The sequence below is a fragment of the Heloderma suspectum genome, chromosome 5 (genome assembly GCF_057233095.1).
Source record: "Heloderma suspectum isolate Gila_16-S chromosome 5, 16-S_ref, whole genome shotgun sequence".
In the NCBI taxonomy this organism is placed as follows: Eukaryota; Metazoa; Chordata; class Lepidosauria; order Squamata; family Helodermatidae; genus Heloderma; species Heloderma suspectum.
Window position 1 is genome coordinate 224,803,277 of NC_139462.1, and position 18,576 is coordinate 224,821,852.

The 18,576-nt window shown below is 47.2% G+C and overlaps 1 protein-coding gene across 1 annotated transcript in view; it reads right to left on the reverse strand.

Annotated features, from left to right (window-relative positions):
* The window catches only part of CRHR2 (corticotropin releasing hormone receptor 2), a 139,087-nt gene that overhangs the window by 18,792 nt on the left and 101,719 nt on the right, over positions 1 to 18,576 (reverse strand). Inside the window, exon 8 of the mRNA XM_084855101.1 lies at positions 1,269 to 1,354. Within this exon, the coding sequence (XP_084711227.1) occupies positions 1,269 to 1,354 (86 nt within the window). The remainder of the gene's footprint in view (positions 1 to 1,268; positions 1,355 to 18,576) is intronic.

Genomic DNA, 18,576 nt, shown 5'->3' on the forward strand with positions numbered 1-18,576 from the left:
TAGCCTATTATGTCTGACTGTTTTAAAAACAACAACAACGCGCGTATGCAAATGGCGACGGCCATGGCCGCCGCCATTTGCGTTCCTTATTTTGGCACGTCTTAGTCTACGTAAACATTTACGTAGACTAAGACGGTGAAAATAAGGGGAACGCAAATAGCGTAGCATCCGCTACGCTCTTTGCGTTCCCTTATTTTCGCCGTCTTAGTCTACGTAAATGTTTACGTAGACTAAGACGTGCCAAAATAAGGAACGCAAATGGCGGTGGCCGTGGCCGCCACCATTTGCGTACGCATGTTGTTGTTGTTGTTTTTAAGTCAGCTGTGATAGGCTACGTAAACATTTACGTAGTCTATCACGGCTGACTGCAGGGATGCAAACGGCGGCAGCTACGGCCGCCGCCATTTGCGTCCCTGCTAGCCAGCGGGCGGATGTCCGGCTGCTGGCGGAGCCGGCTGGTGGCGCCGCAGAATCTCTGTGGAGCACAGCCGGCCGGCCAGGATTCTGGGGCGGGGAGGAACTGAACGTCTCCCCCCCCGGTGAGGATTCCGGGGGGAGGGACGGAACACCTCCCCCCCAACCATAAACATAATCCGCGAAAGGTAAGTGCCTTTCGTACATCCCTATGTGTAAGAAATGTAAGTTGCCTCTCTGTGTGACACTGCTTCCCTACTAGCCCTTTTCTCTGGAACTGACATCATTTATTCACTCACTTTTTACAGAGAACACCCACTCACCGCAAAATTGATTTAAAAGAAGGGTAAGACATGCTCATTTTCAGAAAGACAAGGATTTGGGGCCAATACCAAAGTTAAGAACAGAAGAATTTGCCTTATACTTGGTCAGAAACCCTGGGCTAGTCGATAAGCTAAGGAACTCATTTATCTTTTGGGAATTTTGTGAGTTACCCAGGGGGGCAAACCAAGAAATCAAGTGTATTGCAAGCAGCAGATAGTGAATTCAAAAAGGCTATTTGCAGCTAGGAAATCTCTGAGTATCATTTGCATCCTGTTGAGGCACTGGAGAAGACAGATCTTTCTCTCTGTTTGCCCAGTACTACATTTCTGGCTCCAGGCAAGGCAAGTTCCTTTCAGTAGAGGGGTGGTATAATTTAAAGTTGGCTTAAAAGTGTAGGACCAGGCTTAACCTGCCTGCTAGTTGCTTCTGAGCAGAAGGTTTGATCCTTATTACCCTAGTCATCTATTATACCCTCCCCCCAAGCTGTACAGAATAAGCAAGATTGTGTCTAGTAGCAGTACACAGCTTACCTGTACTGTATTGTTTCTGAAGTGGTCGATGCTCTCAGTTTTGTCATTAAAATCCTAACTATGTTAAACAGAAATACAAAATTTATCTGTAAAGCAAAAGGGAAAAGAGAAAACAGGATCACTGAATGGAACACACACACAACCCAGTAATCAAACTGTGTGCAATCCAACATGAACGTCTCCTGTGCAAGTTGCATTGTAATAAGGGGAGTGAAATTAAATTGATCTCCTCCTTGAGATCAGTTCCAGGAGAATTCCTCTTTTCTAGCCTTCTGAGATGACTTTCAGTTTAGGAGCAAAATGTGCAGACAAAATTAAAGCACCCTCATTCCAAGCTTGAGCCAAGGAAGTGTTAAGGTTGGGGGGGATGTTACTCAAACTTTGTTTCCATCCAGACTTGACTGGATGCTGGTGGGTGGAGCTAGGCATTTGGACCATGTTATGCCTATTTTAGGTCATAAGAACATAAGAAGAGCCATGCTAGATCTGAACAAGGGTCCATCTAATCCAGCATTCTGTTCACTCAGTGACCAAACAGTTGTCGACTGGGAACCCACAAGCAGGACATGATTGCAACAGCACCCTCCCGCCCACGTTCCCCAGCAACTGGTGCACATAGGCATACATCAGCTGACCTGGCTGTCTATTTGCTTCTGAGCTCCATTCAAAGTGCTGATATTGACCTTTAAATCCCTAAACCAGATGTGCTGAAGCTCTTTCAGCCCAAGGGCTCAATTCTATTTTGGAGAAGCTCTCGAGAGCTACATTCCAGTGGTGGGCGGGGTGAAGGCAAAAGCAGCAAACTGGGCAGGGTAAACATTTGTCTGCCACCAGCAACAATGAGATAGGTGGGCATGAGAGAGGGGCAGGGGCTTCTTAGCAGTGGCCCCTTTTCATGGAGGGAACTCAAGCGGAACACAATGGGGTAATCTGATAGCTCATTATCTGCGATCTATTTAAAAATGGAACAAAGGGCATGTAGTGCAGGAGACGCCCTGGAGGATCATGGCATCATGTAAAGAGCCCACAAAAGTCTGTGAGGGAGCAATCTCAGACACAGGATAAAAGCTCCGTGTCAAGAAAGCCACAGACTCTGTGTGAAAATCAAGATAGTTATGTGTGCCGCGATGTCTGAGCACAGCTGTGTCACACTTGTAAAGCCCTTACAGTGCCCTTCACATGGGTAGAGCTTGGGTGGTCAGAAAGTCGTTTGGTACTGACTGTTTGATCTCTGGATGATTTGTGGCAGATCAACAAGGATTTCTGTGACTCCCAGTTCTGACTCCCAACCCATGGAGGCCGCCCCGCCCTGCTGAGGAAATCCCCCGTTATGTCTGAAATGGAAATGGAGGTAATCATGGTGATTCCCCTGCACATCGATCCTCTTCTCAAGTGTGGTGGGTGACAACAGCAGAGAGAACCTTTTCAGTGGTGGCCCCCTGAACTGTGAAACAGCAGAACTGTGAAACAGTGAACTGCTAACAGTAGCAACAGCAAGGCAATTTTACCAGTAGCAAAAAAGAAAACAACTAAATTAGGCTGCTGAAATGAAGAAAGCTTGGGATAACTGGAAGTGAATTTGTACATAAAAGGACTATAAACTCAGCTCAGTTCTGTTACTGAAAACACACTGCTAGATTTAGAATGTGCTCAGAGACACCTTGTTCTTTAATTCTAAGGGTCAAGCTACATGTTACCTTAATTACATAATGTGCAGCTGATCCTCTCTTGATTTCTTACTCAACAGTAACTGTGTGTGGCCCTACTTTGAATTGATACCAGCCTGCACTGGGAGGGGAGGATTAAATCCTCCCTACCATCTGTTTGGCCGCGGTGGCTTAGTGGTTAAGACGCTAAACTGCAGACTGGAAGGTCGGCAGGTCAGCAGTTCGAGACCCGAGTGCTGCGTGACGGAGTGAGCTCCCGTCTTCAGTCCCAGCTTCTGCCAACCTAGCAGTTCGAAAGCGAGAAATTGCAAGTAGATAAATAGGTACCGCCTCGGCGGGAAAGGTAACAGCGTTCCGTGCGCCTCGGTGTTCAGTCATGCCGGCCACATGACCACGGAAGCGTCTTCGGACAGCGCTGGCTCTTCGGCTTAGAAACGGGGATGAGCACCGCACCCTAGAGTCGGACACGACTGGTTGGGGACACCTTTACCTTTTTTTTTACCATCTGTTTGCTTGCTGAGTTTCTCCCCCCTCATGCAGGGGTTAAAAAAAAAAAGTCTCTGTTGGGAAGCAAAAGTTTTTTGGGGGGTGGGCAGGAAGTTTTAATTTCCCCCTCCTGTTGCATGCTGGTCCTGATCTGAATTGGGACCATTGCATTTACTCTCGAGTAAGAAAACATGGGTGAGCTACATGCTACATAATTAACCAGTGGAAGCTGGTGGATCTGATGTCAGTGGGGCAGTGAAGCGCCTTGGAGAGCTCCTTTAGAGTTCTCACTAGTTCTGACTGAAACCCGGAACGGATTCACTGCCCCACTGACATCAGACCCACCATCCTCCATTGTAATTAACGTAACATGTAGCTTCACCCTCATCGTACGGCCTTTGCATGTGCTTGATCATATAGTTCTGGTAAGAAATAAAGTGCGGCCAACAAGCTATGAAGTCTGAGAGCTGGTGTGGTGTAGTGGTTAGAATGTTGGACTGGGGCGTGGAAGATCTGGGTTCGTATCCCCACTGGGCCATGACGCTCGTGAGATGAATTTGGGCCAGTCACTGCCTCTCTGCCTCACCTCCCAAGTCAGAGCATCCCTGACAGATGGCTGTCCAGCCTCATCTTGAATGCCTCCAGTGTGGGACAGCCCACTACCTCCCAAGATAATTGGTTCCATTGTCGTATTGCTCTGACACTCAGGAAGTTTTTCCTGATGTTCAGCTGGAATCTGGCTTCCTGTAACTTGAGCCCATTATTCCGTGTCCTGCACTCTGGGATGATCAAGAAGAGATCCTGGCCTTCTTCTCTGTGACAACCTTTCAAGTACTTGAAGAGCGCTATCATATCTCCCCTCAGTCTTCTCTTCTCAAGGCTAAACATGCCCAGTTCTTTCAGTCTCTCTTCATAAGGCTTTGTTTCCAGTCCCCTGATCATCTTTGTTGCCCTCCTCTGAACCCTCTCCAGTTTGTCTGCACCCTTCTTAAGTGTGGTGCCCAGAACTGGACACAGTACTCCAGATGAGGCCTATCCAGTGCTGAGTAGAGGGGAACTAGTACTTCCCGGGATTTGGAAGCTATGCTTCTATTAATGCAGCCCAAAATAGCAGTTGCCTTTTTTGCAGCCACATCACATGGTTGGCTCATATTCAGCTTGTGATTGACAACAATTCCAAGATCCTTCTCACTTGTAGTGTTGTTGAGCCAAGTATCCCCGATCTTGTAACTGTGCATTTGGTTTCTTTTTCCTAGGTGCAGAACTTGGCATTTATCCCTATTAAATGTCATTCTGTTGTTTTCTGCCCAGCGCTCCAGTCTATCCAGATCACTTTGAATTGTGTTTCTGTCTTCCAAAGTATTAGCTATCCCGCCCAATTTTGTGTCATCTGCAAATTTGATCAGCATTCCCTGCACTTCCTCCTCCAAGTCATTAATAAAAATGTTGAAGAGCACTGGGCCCAGGACTGAGCCCTGCGGTACCCCGCACGTTACCTCTCCCCAGTTTGAGAAGGTCCCACTGATAAGCACTCTTTGAGTCCGATTCTGTAGCCAACTGTGGATCCACCGGATCGTTGTTTCATCTAGCCCACTTTGAGCTAGTTTGCTCATCAGGATATCATGGGGCACTTTGTCAAAAGCTTTGCTGAAGTCGAGGTATATGATGTCTACAGCATTCCCACAGTCCACAAGGGAGGTTACTTGATCAAAAAATGAGATCAGATTCGTCTGGCAGGACTTGTTTTTGACAAATCCATGTTTTGTCAAAAACAAAAATGAAATGAAATGATGAAAAACAAAGCTTCATTAGGTTGAATGGAATTAAAGCCTTGGAAAGCAGCCCTTTTGTCTGAGTGTTGATTCTGGCTACTGGAGGATTCAGTAGGCAGCAGGGGCAATCCTGACACCTTAGAAGAATGGCCCACTCACGGTCCTGCCCTTGCCCCTCCTCAAAGCAAGTGGTTGGAGAGCGCTGGTAAAATGTGCCCTATGATTGGAAGTAGAGCTGTGTGCAAATGGCCTCTCAAAATTCTCCACCCTTTTTGTGGGCAGAGAGATTGGGGCGACAATTTCACTGAATTTCTCCAGGGGGAGGAGAAAGACCATTGAGTCCAACCCCCTGCTCAATGCAGGAATCCAAGTCAAAGCATCCCTGACAAATGGCTATCCAGCTTCATTTTGAATGCCTCCAGCGAGAGAGCACCCACCATCTCCCTGAGTAACTGGTTCCATTGTTGTTTTGCTCTGACAGTCAGGACGTTTTTCCTGATGTTCAGCCGGAATCTGGCTTCCTGCAACTTGAACCCATTATTCCGTGTCTTGCATTCTGGGATGATCGAGAAGAGATCCTGGTCTTCCTCTCTGTGACAATCTTTCAAGTACTTGAAGAGCGCTATCCTGCCTCCCCTCAGTCTTCTCTTCTCAAAGCTAAACATGCCCAGTTCTTTCAGTCTCTCCTCATAGGGCTTTGTTTCCAGTCCCCTGATCATCTTTGTTGCCCTCCTCTGAACCCTCTCCAGCTTGTCTGCATCCTTCTTCAAGTGTGGCACCCAGAACTGGACACAGTACTCCAGATGAGGCCTATCCAGTGCTGAGTAGAGGGAACTAGTACTTCACGTGATTTGGAAGCTATACTTCTATTAATGCAGCCCAAAGTAGCATTTGCCTTTTTTTGTGGCCACCTCACATTGTTGGCTCATATTCAGCTTCTGATCTACAACAATTCCAAGATCCTTCTTGCTTGTAGTATTGTTGAGGCAAGCATCCCCCATCTTGTAACTGTGCATTTGGTTTCTTTTTCCTAGGTGCAGAACTTGGCAATTATCCCCATTAAATTTCATCCTGATGTTTTCTGCCCAGCGCTCCAGCCTATCCAGATCACTTTGAATTGTGTTTCTGTCTTCCAAAGTATTAGCTATTCCGCCCAATTTTGTGTCACCTGCAAATTTGATAAGCATTCTCTTCACCTCCTCCTCCAAGTCATTAATAAAAATGTTGAAGAGCACTGGGCCCAGGACTGAGCCCTGCGGTACCCCGCTCGTTACCTCTCCCCAGTTGGAGAAGATCCCATTGATAAGCACTCCTGGCGTCTGATTCTGTAGCCAACTGTGGATCCACCTGATCGTTGTTTCATCTAGCCCACTTTCAGCTAGTTTGCTCATCAGGATATCATGAGGCACTTTGTCAAAAGCTTTGCTGAAGTCAAGGTATATTATGTCTGCAGCATTCCCATAGTCCAATTACCTCATGATGTCTTCCCCTGGGCTTTCATTGAAGTGTGGGAAGCCAAGGAGGCTACAGGCTGCTGGACAGATGATTGTAGAATGAAAAACAGGACACTTGGGTACACTGCTTGGCTTCCTCCTATGGAAGGAAAGCACAAGAACCCAAACACCAAGAGCCTGTGTGGTGTAGTGGTGAGAGTGTTGGACTGGGAGCCGGGAGATCTGGGTTCTAGTCCCCACTCAGCCATGGAAGTTCATTGGGTGACTTTGGGCCAGTCACAGACTCTCAGCCCAACGTACCTCACAGGGTTGTTGTTGTGAGGATAAAATGGAGAGGAGGAGGATTATGTACACCGCCTTGGGTTCCTTGGAGGAAAAAAGGCGGGATATAAATGCAACCAATCAATCAATCAAATAAACCCCAACCCATGAGAATTTCTCCAAAAATTTCTTCACCACTGAATTTCTTTTCAGAAGCAATTCCTTTTCTATCAAATTGAAAAAAACGTTGGAGAAATTTTCGGCACAGCACTAATTAGAAGGTGGGCTGGTCAGTTACTCAACCCCACTCTCTCCCTCTCCTTTCATTGATGTTTAGTGCAGCCTTTCCCAACCTGGTGCCCTCCGGATCTTCTGGATTTCATCAGCCTTAGCCACCATGGCCAATGGACAGGAGTGCTGGAATTCGAAGTCCCCCAAATCTGGAGAGCACCAGGTGGGGGAAGGCTGTTTTAGAGAAACTAAAGGAAAAGATGCTATGTTGGGGAGACACTGCTGTCTGCCTTCCTGAAGCTGAATTGTGAACAAAGCTTCGTGCAGGGTCCGGCTTTGGTTCTGGTCACTTTGGAAGTTCCAGAAACAGGCCAAAGTGGTCCATTTCAGCTTGGGCTTTGACTGAATCCAACACACATCCCTGCTAAGTGTTGCCATTGTCAAAACACGGGGTGCAAGACAGAAGATGCAAGGCAGAGGGGTGTTTTATTCTGCTTAAGCAGATAACTGTGCCTCCCCTTTAGGAAGGCAGAATGTTGCAGGGAAAGGTTGCTTAATGCTTATTCCCACACTGCATAAGCACTAAGCAGCAGAGTTAAGATGTCAGCACAAGTTCCCAGCACCAGCTCATCATCAAGCTGTTGGATATAACTCCCCCCCCCACCCCCCACAGCATGATGTGACGGGTTTTTCTGTATGCAGATGGGAGTCCTTCCAAGTCTTATTGTAGACAGATGCATTCCATGCATATCTGCTTAGAGTGGGGAATGAGGAATGGGGAACAAATACTAATGAAGGTGACACCGCAGGCTTTGCTGGACTAAGGGACTTCTGTCATTGGAGGAGCAAAAGGAGGTCAGAACGTTAATGAAAACATTTCTATCCTTGGAGTGGAATAAAATGCAAGTTTCTCCGCTTTGTTACTGCAAGGTCTCTTTGCTGATTCACCATAAGGGAGAGATATGAAATGCTCTTGGAACGGAGTGAAGAAAAAGGGGAGGAAGTGAATCAAGCTCTCTGACGCTTCTGTTCCCCAACCCTTGGTTATTTCCCAGGCAATGGCCCCCTGCAGTTTCACAAGGCTCTCTTGCCATTTGCCATGTCTCCCTTCACTGCATCAGTGGGAGATCCCCTCCCACAGAACACAAGAAGAACTCTGCTGGATCAGACCATCCTGTTTCCCACAGTGGCAAACCAGATGCCTAGAGGACGAGGAGGTCAAAATGAAGTCCATTTCGGAATAGCTCCTGGGGACTGAATTCCTGTTGTGGGTGGGGCCAAAGGCAAATGACCCAGGACACTGTCACTTTAATCTCTTAAGACCAGTAAATAAGCCTTAGGGGAGGCATGCCAACTTTTTAGAATGGAGGAAAACTGCACAACAGCCGGGAAACCACCAAATGAGCAGTAGTGGTGGGAAAGAAGATGGAGCCAAGGGAAGGGTGTGTGGGCATCTGGAGAACTCCAGAGGGATGGACTGGGACCCTGGGAGGGCCCAATCTGGCCCCCGGGCTTGAGGCTCTCTATCCCTGATACTGGAGGCCCACAAGCAGGACATGAGTGCAATACCATTCTCCTACTCATGTTCCCAGCAACTGGTACCTTAGAAGGAGATTGGACAAACTGTAATAGGTAGAGGAGGAGAGATCTATTAATCGTGATAGCTGAATAATACCTTCATGTTCTTTGACTGCCTGGACCAGAAGCTCTCCCTTCCAGGTTTTGGAGCATGGTGGAGACCATGCTGTATATTCAGCAGTCTGTGCTTCATCTTTTTCATGCCCCATTCCCTAACACCTCTCTGAGCAGTTGATGCTCTCTTAGCAAAACTATTCTCCCAACTGATCTTGCTTTGTCCAAATATCAAATGCAATACAAACTCCAGTGATTTCATAACCCAAGATAAATGCAGAGCAATCAACTCTTCAAAGCATTACATACTGTCACCTTGACCTTGCTGAACTAATGCTCTTCCAGCCTCTGAATTTCCTCTTTAATTGCCCTTTCAAATTACCTTGGTCTTCGAAGGTAAGTCTTTCTGTCTCTCCCCCACTCCCTGCTTCCACCACCCCCTTTGTTATATTGCCAGGGGCCTCCATGCAAAAGCAAAATCCATCACAAACACAATCCCTTTAGATTCACACAGAACTGCTTGGGATATTGCCACATAACTAGGAATTAAAGGTAAAGGTGTCCCCAACCAGTCGTGTCCGACTCTAGGGTGCGGTGCTCATCCCCGTTTCTAAGCCGAAGAGCCAGCGCTGTCCGAAGACGCTTCCGTGGTCATGTGGCCGGCATGACTGAACACCGAGGTGCACGGAACGCTGTTACCTTTCCCGCCGAGGCGGTACCTATTTATCTACTTGCAATTTCTTGCTTTCGAACTGCTAGGTTGGCAGAAGCTGGGACTGAAGATGGGAGCTCACTCTGTCACGCAGCACTCGGGTCTCGAACTGCTGACCTGCCGACCTTCCAGTCTGCAGTTCAGCGTCTTAAATTAGTTGATCTTTAAATTAGGGGCGGACAACCTTTGGGGGGCAGGGGGCTGAGCTCAAACCCTGCTGAAATTGCTGCCACATTTGCTGTGGTGGTGGAAAAAAGTGGGGTGATTTTGCAAGGAAACAAGGCACGCGGAGAGCGTATGCCTTGTTTGCCAGCAGAATCATGCTTCCCGGTGGCTTACAAAAGCTGCTTGTAAACAAGGTGTCTGCTCCTTCTATGCCTCACTTCCTTGCAAAATCACTGTGGTTTTGGCCCCAGATTCAGGAGGCTTGGATCAGTGGCCTCTATGCCAGAGATGGTCAACTTTTGGATCTACCTAAGTTTTTTACTAGAACCTCACGGTTCACCAGGTGAAAAAGACATACACTGAGGGTCAAACTATGCACTGCATTAATCGTGTAGCATGTAGGTGACCTCTCTCTTGCTTTCTTACTTGGCAGCGTGCATGCTCCCAATTCAGAATGGGCCCAGTGTGCGCCAGGAGGGCAGCATTAAATCATAGAATCATAGAATCATAGAATAGTAGGGTTGGAAGGGGCCTACAAGGCCATCGAGTCCAACCCCCTGCTCAATGCAGGAATCCAAGTCAGAGCATCTCCCCCTGCACCTGTTTGCTTCCCAATGGAAGCTTCTTTCTTTTTGTTAACCCCTCTGTGGCAGGAGGGGTGGGGCGGGGGTGGATGCCATTACCGAAAAAGGCCCTGCTCTGCATTTCGGTGGTTCTAACTTGTATAAATGAGCAGATACAAAGGAGACTGCATCTTGAAAAGGATGGTGGGAAAGTATAGATGGAAGCAAAACACTCCTTCAAGTACACCAAAAAAGAGGACAAAACTTTGTGAAATGTGACCCTCCCATTTCGCATCTGTTATTTAAGGGGAAAGTGCTGTATTCTTGTTTTGTTTGTTTGATGTTTTTACCCAGGGAATCCCCCCCCCCAAAAAAAAAAAACAATGGTGCAAAAAGAGCTTGCTGCAAAGGAGCATCTTGCTCAATATGTGCAGATCAGAGAAGAGTTGGGGAGGGGGAATTAAAGGGTGCATAGGCTAAATGCGAAATCTGTACATTCCGTGCATTATGAGTCAATTAGGCCTAGTCCTCTGGGGGACTGAACAGCTGGAAAGGCAAAATGCTAACAAGCTTTTCTCACTGCCCGCAGATAACATGAAGTGATTCAGTTCTTGCGCCGGCTGCAATTAGTCAGTAGCCACCAGGAGCGCAAGTGATGGTGCTCAGTTCCCGAGGGCTGATGCAATGGTTACATGCATTATCTACTCTAAATCCTCCTAACCTTTTATTCTCTTGCTAGCACTCTGGAGATGGACAACATCAGATGGTATAGCATAGACTAGGGATGCATAGATTTTGTAAAATCCGTTCCGCCTTCATTTCAGGTGCCCTTACTTCATTCTGTTGTCCACTCATAGATGGAACTGGATTTTTTCCAATTTCCCAAATTTGTGCAAATTCACATTTGCACAAATTTACACTTGTGAAGATGCGCAAGTCCCACCTAAAACATGCAACACCCCCCCTCCCAATTCACAAATTGGGTTTGCTCGGGGATCCACGAATCGGAGCCTGGGGGGCCAAGCTGGCAAAAACTCGCCGAGCTCTACCCCCAACCGGATTCCTCCAACATCCCTAGCAGGAAAGACCACAAAAAAGAGCACATGGTTTGCATGCATAAGGTTGCAGGTTCAATCTTAGGGATGTACGAAAGGTACTTACCTTTCGCGGATTATGTTTATGGTTGGGGGGGAGGCGTTCCATCCCTCCCTCTGGAATCCTCGCTGGCGGGGGAGGCGCTCTGTTCCTCCCCCCCCCTGGAATCCTGGCCGGCCAGCTGTGCTCCGCAGCGATACTGCAGAGCCACCGGCCGGCTCTGCCAGCAGCCGGACATCCGGCCGCTGGCTAGCAGGGATGCAAATGGCGGCGGCTGTAGCTGCTGCCGTTTGCGTCCCTGCAGTCAGCAGTGATAGGCTACATAAATGTTTACGTAGCCTATCACGGCTGACTTAACCCCCCCACAAAAAACGCGTGTTTGCTTTCCTTATTTTGGCACGTCTTAGTCTACGTAAACATTTACGTAGACTAAGACGGCGAAAATAAGGGGAACGCAAATAGCGTAGCATCTAAGCTATTTGTGTTCCCCTTATTTTCGCCGTGGTAGTCTACGTAAATGTTTACGTAGACTAAGACGTGCCAAAATAAGGAAAGCAAATGGCGGCAGCCATGGCCGCCACCATTTGCATACGCACGTTTTTTTTTTTAAAGTCAGCCGTGATAGGCTACGTAAACATTTAAGTAGCCTATCACGTTTTTTTGTTTTGTTTTGTTTTGTTTTGTTTTAACTGGAAATGGTGGCGGCAGCAGCCAGGAAGATCCGCCCAAGGTAAGTCTCGTCCCGGGGGATGGCGGGCTGTTCTGCCACTGATTTCGGGGGGCTGAATGCGCTGGCATTCAGCCTCCCTGAGATCCGTGGCGGAATTTTCATACATCCCTATTCAATCTTCAACATCTCCTTGGCTTCAGCTATTGTAGGGATGGCGGAGAATTCCGCCATGGATTTCAGTGAGGCCAAATGCACTGGCATTCAGCCCCCCAAAATCCGTGGCAGAACGGCCTGCCCCCCCGCACCCCCACGGATCCCCCCCGGGACGAGACTTACCTGGGGTGGATGTTCTGGACGACGGCGGCGGCTCCAGCGGCTGCTTCAGCGACGGCAGCTGGTCTTCTGACCGGCTGCCGCAGCCGCCATTTGAAGTCTGGTCTTTTTTTAACCCAGACGTGATAGGCTACATAAAGACTTATGTAGTCTACCACGTCTGGGTAAAAAAACACAACAACAACGGCATACGCAAATGGCGGTGGCTACAGTGGCCGCCATTTGCGTTCCTTATTTTTTGCCGTTTTAGTCTATGTAAATATTTTCGTAGACTATTACGGCGAAAAAAAGGGGAACGCAAGTAGCGTAGTGGGCGCTAGTTGCGTTCCTTTTTCATTCGCCGTTTTAGCCTATGTAAGTATTTATGTAGGCTAAAACGGCGAATGAAAAAGGAATGCAAATAGCGCCCACTGTGCTATTTGCGTTCCCCTTTTTTTCCACTGTAATAGTCTACATAAATATTTACGTAGACTAAAATGGCGAAAAATAAGGAATGCAAATGGCGGCCGCCGTAGCTGCCACCATTTGCTTACGCGTTTTTTTTTTTTACTTTGCCGTGATAGGCTACGTAAATATTTACGTAGCCTATCACGGTTAAATACAGGGACACAAACGGCGGTGGCTACAGCAGCCACCTTTTGCGTCCCTGCTGCCCAGTGGCTGGATGTTTGGCTGCGGGCAGAGCCGGCTGGAGGCTCTGCGGGATTCCCGCAGAGCGGAGCCGGCCGAGCAGGACTCCAGGGGGAGGTGCTCCGTTCCTCCCCCCCTGTTGAAGATTCCGGGGGGAGGGACGGAGTGCCTCCCCGCCCCACCGTGAAGCAGATCCACGAAATGGTAAGTGACTTTCGTACATCCCTAGGCTATTGGGTGGTATAGAAATAAATAAATACATAAAATAAAATAAATCTCCAGATCTGGCTGAAACAGACTCCTGTCTGAAAGTCTGGAGAGCTGCAACCAGTAAGCATAGACCAGTGGTGGATAACACATGTCCCATGGGCTGCATGTGACTGCCCCCCCAGCATCCGGTGTGGTCCCCATTGTTACACTGCTGAAATACAATGGTGAGGTAGCAAAAAAAAAAAAAAAAAAGTCAGTTTGCTGCCAAATTTTGGTAACAAACCACTATGGAGGCTTAAAAGGAATGAATTCTGCTTGAAAACAAGCTCCGTTTATCCCTTAAAAGCCAATGCAGTGGCTTCCTGCTGAAATTTGGTAGCAAACTACTGAAGTTTTGCCACTCACGCTGCACCACTGAATTTTGGTAGGAGGGTGGTGGCAGAGGTATGGCTCACAGGGGGGTCTGGGAGTGGAAAATGTCCCCTGGACTCCCCATAGTTGCTCATCCCTGGTATAGGCAATGCTGAGTTATATGGACCAAGGAGAGGGGCGTCGTCAAGGGTAGGCATGGTTGGGCACCTGCCAAGGGCCCACACCCCAGCAGGGTCCTGCTGAAAAGAGCCCCCTGGAGTTGCTCCTCCATCTTCACCATTGCAACCTGCTTGTTCCTGCCCCTCACTCTGGACCTGACAGTGGTGGTGGTGAGAAGGTGGAGCTGCTCCCTGGCTCTCGGCCTGTCAAAGAAGCCAGTGCTAGCAAGGATGAGGAAGAAGATGGGGAGCAACAGCAGCTAGTGACAATGGTGGCGAGAAGAGAGAGGGAGCCTGTCGAGGCCGTCTTCTCCAAGGGCCTTCAAAACCTGGAGCCAGTAGTGCCCAAGTGCACAGCAGCTTCACATGTTTGTCATTCCCTCTCACTTCCCCCCTCCAGGTTTTTCATGTTGCTTTTGCAGCTGGCACTTCATGTTCTGTGGTTCCTTCCTGAGAGACCACTGAGCATGTGTAACCGTTATGCTCATCAATGACAGAAGGGAGGAGTTGCACATGCGCAGTGAGATTCTTCTGTTTAGAGGGCTCCTGGGTGTCCCTTTTCACCTCGCAGTTGCTATGGAGATTGGGAAGAGGTGATTCTCAAACCCTGATCCTTTCCGTGTTTGTTGAGTGCACACATTGCGTCAAGCGTTCGTGTGCGTGCCTGCATGTGTTAAATGTTTCAGGGGTTCTTCTTTCACATTTTCCTTTTCTTTCTGCCACTGAGATCGGGAGAGAATTCTGCTTCTCTGGCTCCACTGGGGAAGACATAAATGGGAAGTTCCTCCAGAGCGGGGGTGGAAAACTAAACTGGTGTCCTTCCAGAGGTTGGTCTACAAGTCCCATCACCATATTTACCATTGGCCAAGCTGGCTGGGGCTGATGGGAGATGTAGTCCATCAACATTTGGAGGGCCACAGCCCCCCACCCCACCCCTATTTTAGACAGTACATACAGGAAACATAATGTGCTGCTGATATTGAAAGAGGAGAAGTGATTGAGTATTGAGATTTTTGGAAATTTTACGTCACTCAAATAGCACTTTGCTCTTTTAGTATTTTCATTGTGTTATTCCCATTGTATTATTCCCATTGTTATTCTTCCACACCCTTCTGGTTGCTAAAAGAGTAAAACTGATATTATGATACTGGAAGAATAAATGCTCACTGCCTATAATGCAATGGATTGAAGACTTGACAACACTAGCAATATTTGAAAGAGTGATAGGCATAACTTGCAAATGGACTTATATTTGGATATCTGGTCTGCTTTTACTGACGTTTACGTGTAACCTATATTCTTGCTCTCTTTTTTTCTCCCTAGAATATTGTAATATTTGAAACTGAGGAATTCAGAATATGGTGTTATGTTGTTTAATTTTTTTTTTTGGATTTGTTACTTTTTTTTGTTTTGTTCTGTTAAAACTCACAATAAAAAAAATGAAAAGATAGAGTATTGAGATTTTTGGAAATTTTACATCAAATTTCACTTTGTTCTTTTAGTATTTTCATAGTGTTATTCCCACTGTGAACTCCTAAATTAGGCTCCCTATGAAACTGTAATATTGGTGGATAATAAGTATGTTTATTTGATTTAATTGCCTCTGAATCTGCTTCCATACTAGTCAGAAGAGCATAAGAAGCGCATGGCCCTTCTGTTTTGAATCCCGCAGGAAGTGAGAGTAGACTGCACATGCTCAGCCCACACTGAGCTCTTGTATTCCCCCACTTTACTTTTTATTTTAATGTACAGATTTACTTCTGCTGATCTAGGGAGTCCTCCTAGTAGGGATGTGTGAGAAATAGAAATTAGTCAAGTTTTTTTTTTTTTTTAATGGATTTACTCAATTTGCACTTCCCAGACCTGAACACATTTTGCAGTAGGAAGTCTGTAAATTTCAAAGCGTGTGATGCTTTTCACACACACAAAACAGTCCTCGACAACATGGGCATATTTGAAAAATGTGCAAAGAAATGTGTGTATTTCCCAAACAAACACAGAATGCACTTTAGTAAATGGATGCATACATCCCAAAATGCATACATTAAAAAAGTACACACACACACACACACACACACACACACACATATATATATATATATGCAAGCTCATGTGGAAATGGGATGGAATGAATTTGACCTACCCCCCCCCCCCCCGTGATCTGGGAAATACTGAACTTGACAGATCCATCCACCTCTACTGCCAGGAATCTAGAAACCACTACCTTATTTGTCAGTGACCTCAGTTTACTTCCGAAGTGATAGGCACCCAAACACCTGAGTTTACTATGACTATATTGTTGGATAATAGGAACAAATCCAGAGGCATCCGGACACCAGGGGGTGACAGATAATTACCTGTAGCTCGATCAGTTCCTATTTCCTGCTCTCTCCCTCTTCTTCCTCCTCTGCCTCTGGAACAAGTGCACACTGTCTCTCTAGAGCATAAGCAAGTAACCCCATTTCATGCCTTCTCTTACTTACACTCATGCACCCAGCTTTAGTGGGTGTTTGTAGTTAAACAGTGTTAGATAGCCTTCTCTGATGATGTGTATAAAGGCACTAATAAAGTAAGTTGATTTGAACTTCTTCTAAACTGGATATTAGGGATGTCAGAGAATTCCGCCATGGATCTCGGTGAGGCCGAATGCCAGTGCATCCGGCCCCCCGAAATCTGTGGTGGAATGAAGCCCCCCCGCCCCGTGAAAGGCGCATGAACGGGACACCTACCTGCTGCCGTTCGCGCTGCTTTGCGAATGGTGGCCACATCCGCGGCCGCCATTCGCTTCTTCATTATAGCCGTGATAGGCTATGTAAATACTTACGTAGCCTATCACAGCTAATGCAGGGATGCCATTTGCGTTCCCCCTTTTTTTTGGCCATGATAGGCTACGTAAATATTTACGTAGCCTATTACGGCAAAAGAGAGGGCTGCAAATGGTGTAATGGCCGCCATTTGCGCCCATCTCTTTTGCCGTAATAGGCTACGTAAATATTTACATAGCCTATCACGGCCAAAAAAAAGAGAACGCAAATGGCAGCCACTGTAGCTGCCGCCATTTGCGTTCGCTGTTTTTTTTTTTGCCGTGATAGGCTACGTAAATATTTACATAGCCTATTACGGCAAAAGAGAGGGCTGCAAATGGTGTAGTGGCCGCCATTTGCGCCCATCTCTTTTGCCGTAATAGGCTACGTAAATATTTACATAGCCTATCACGGCCAAAAAAAAAGAGAACGCAAATGGCAGCCACTGTAGCTGCCGCCATTTGCGTTCGGTGTTTTTTTTTTTTTTTTGCCGTGATAGGCTATGTAAATATTTACGTAGCCTATCATGGCAAAATACAGGGACACAAATGGCAGCGGCTATGGCAGCCGCCATTTGCGTCCCTATGCAGGCTGCCCAGCGGCCGGATGTCCGGCTGTGGGCAGATCCGGCTGGCGGCTCCATGGAATCGCCGTGGAGTGGAGCTGGCCAGAGAGAATTTTGGGGGAGGGACGGGGCACCTCCCCCCCCACTGCGAATGTTACCCTTCAAAAAGGTAAGTGACTTTCATACATCCCTACTGGATAAAGCCTGGGTTTATTGCCTCCAATACTAAATTCTATCTTGCCACGCTTTCTCTTTATAAAGCAACTCTGCTGTTAAGTCCCACCAGATAGTCCAACAAATATATGCTAGTGGGACTTGCCGCAAATGTCGCATTGTGCCCCCATCTTCTAACAGGAGTACTCTTATTCAGGGTTCCAGCCAACCAGCCATGCACTTCAAGGATACTCCATTCCATTGTATCCCCACTCCATTTTCTGTTTTTCTTTTCTGTCACTCAACATTCCATGACTCCTAACTGGGCTGTTTTTTTGCCAGTGGGGTGGGGGGAGGGTTTTTTTGGGGGGGGAATATTTTTTGTAGTTTTGCAAACCTTGAGTTTCTCCCGAGCATACTGATACCACCCTCTTGTTTCTTAATAGCCCCGTTTTGGCTTCATTTCTGTCTGCACTCACCACCTGGGTTTGCTGTTAGCAGGAGCGATCATACAACACGATGATGGTATGATGTTGAACAGTATGCCAATGAATACAAGATGATGGAGGCGGGGAGAACAGTACAGAAACGCTATTACTTTTATGCCCTGCTTGTGTGCTTCCCGGAGACATCGGGTTGGCCACTGGGGGAAACCAGAGATGCTGGACTTGATGGACCTTTGGTCTGATCCAGCTGGGCTCTTAGTATCTTCTTCTGTGCAGTACAATCTGATCTGGAACTTTGTCAGAGATGGGAGTGAGAATATTGGGTGAATATATGACCTCTCTCTCTCTCTCTCTCTCTCTGAACAGAGCAGATGGGGTTTCTTTGGAAATGCCTGAACAACAGATTGCTTCTTTTCTATCTGACACACTGTTGCTATGCATAATTTGTATCCACTTGTTTTCTCCTTCCAGAGCAGTTAATATTGATGACCAGATTAGCTGTGATGCTCAACACAGGGCTGCTGTTCAAAACAGCTGCTCTGGGTCAGGTTCTTTCCCCACCACCTTCAGAACATTGGTTTATCTTATTTCTTAAAATCTATACATCCTACCTCTCAGTCAAAGATGCCTGAGGTAGGTGCCTGAGGAGTTATTTTAAGACAATAGCATATGATGAAATCCATCAACTGTAAAACAAAACTAAACAGATAAAACCAGGTCGGCACCAGAGTTGAGGGGGCCCTTTGCAAGGTGCCACTGGAGGCCCCCTCCCCAGTTTGGTGACCTCCCTAGTCACAGGTTGATCTGGCAGCAGCAGGAGGCCACTGGGAAGCAGCCATCTTAAATTTCCCACAGTGCTCCAGAATGCCCGACTTGGTATCACTATGGGGCATCGTGGGAACTTTAAATGGTGGCCCAATAAAATGGTG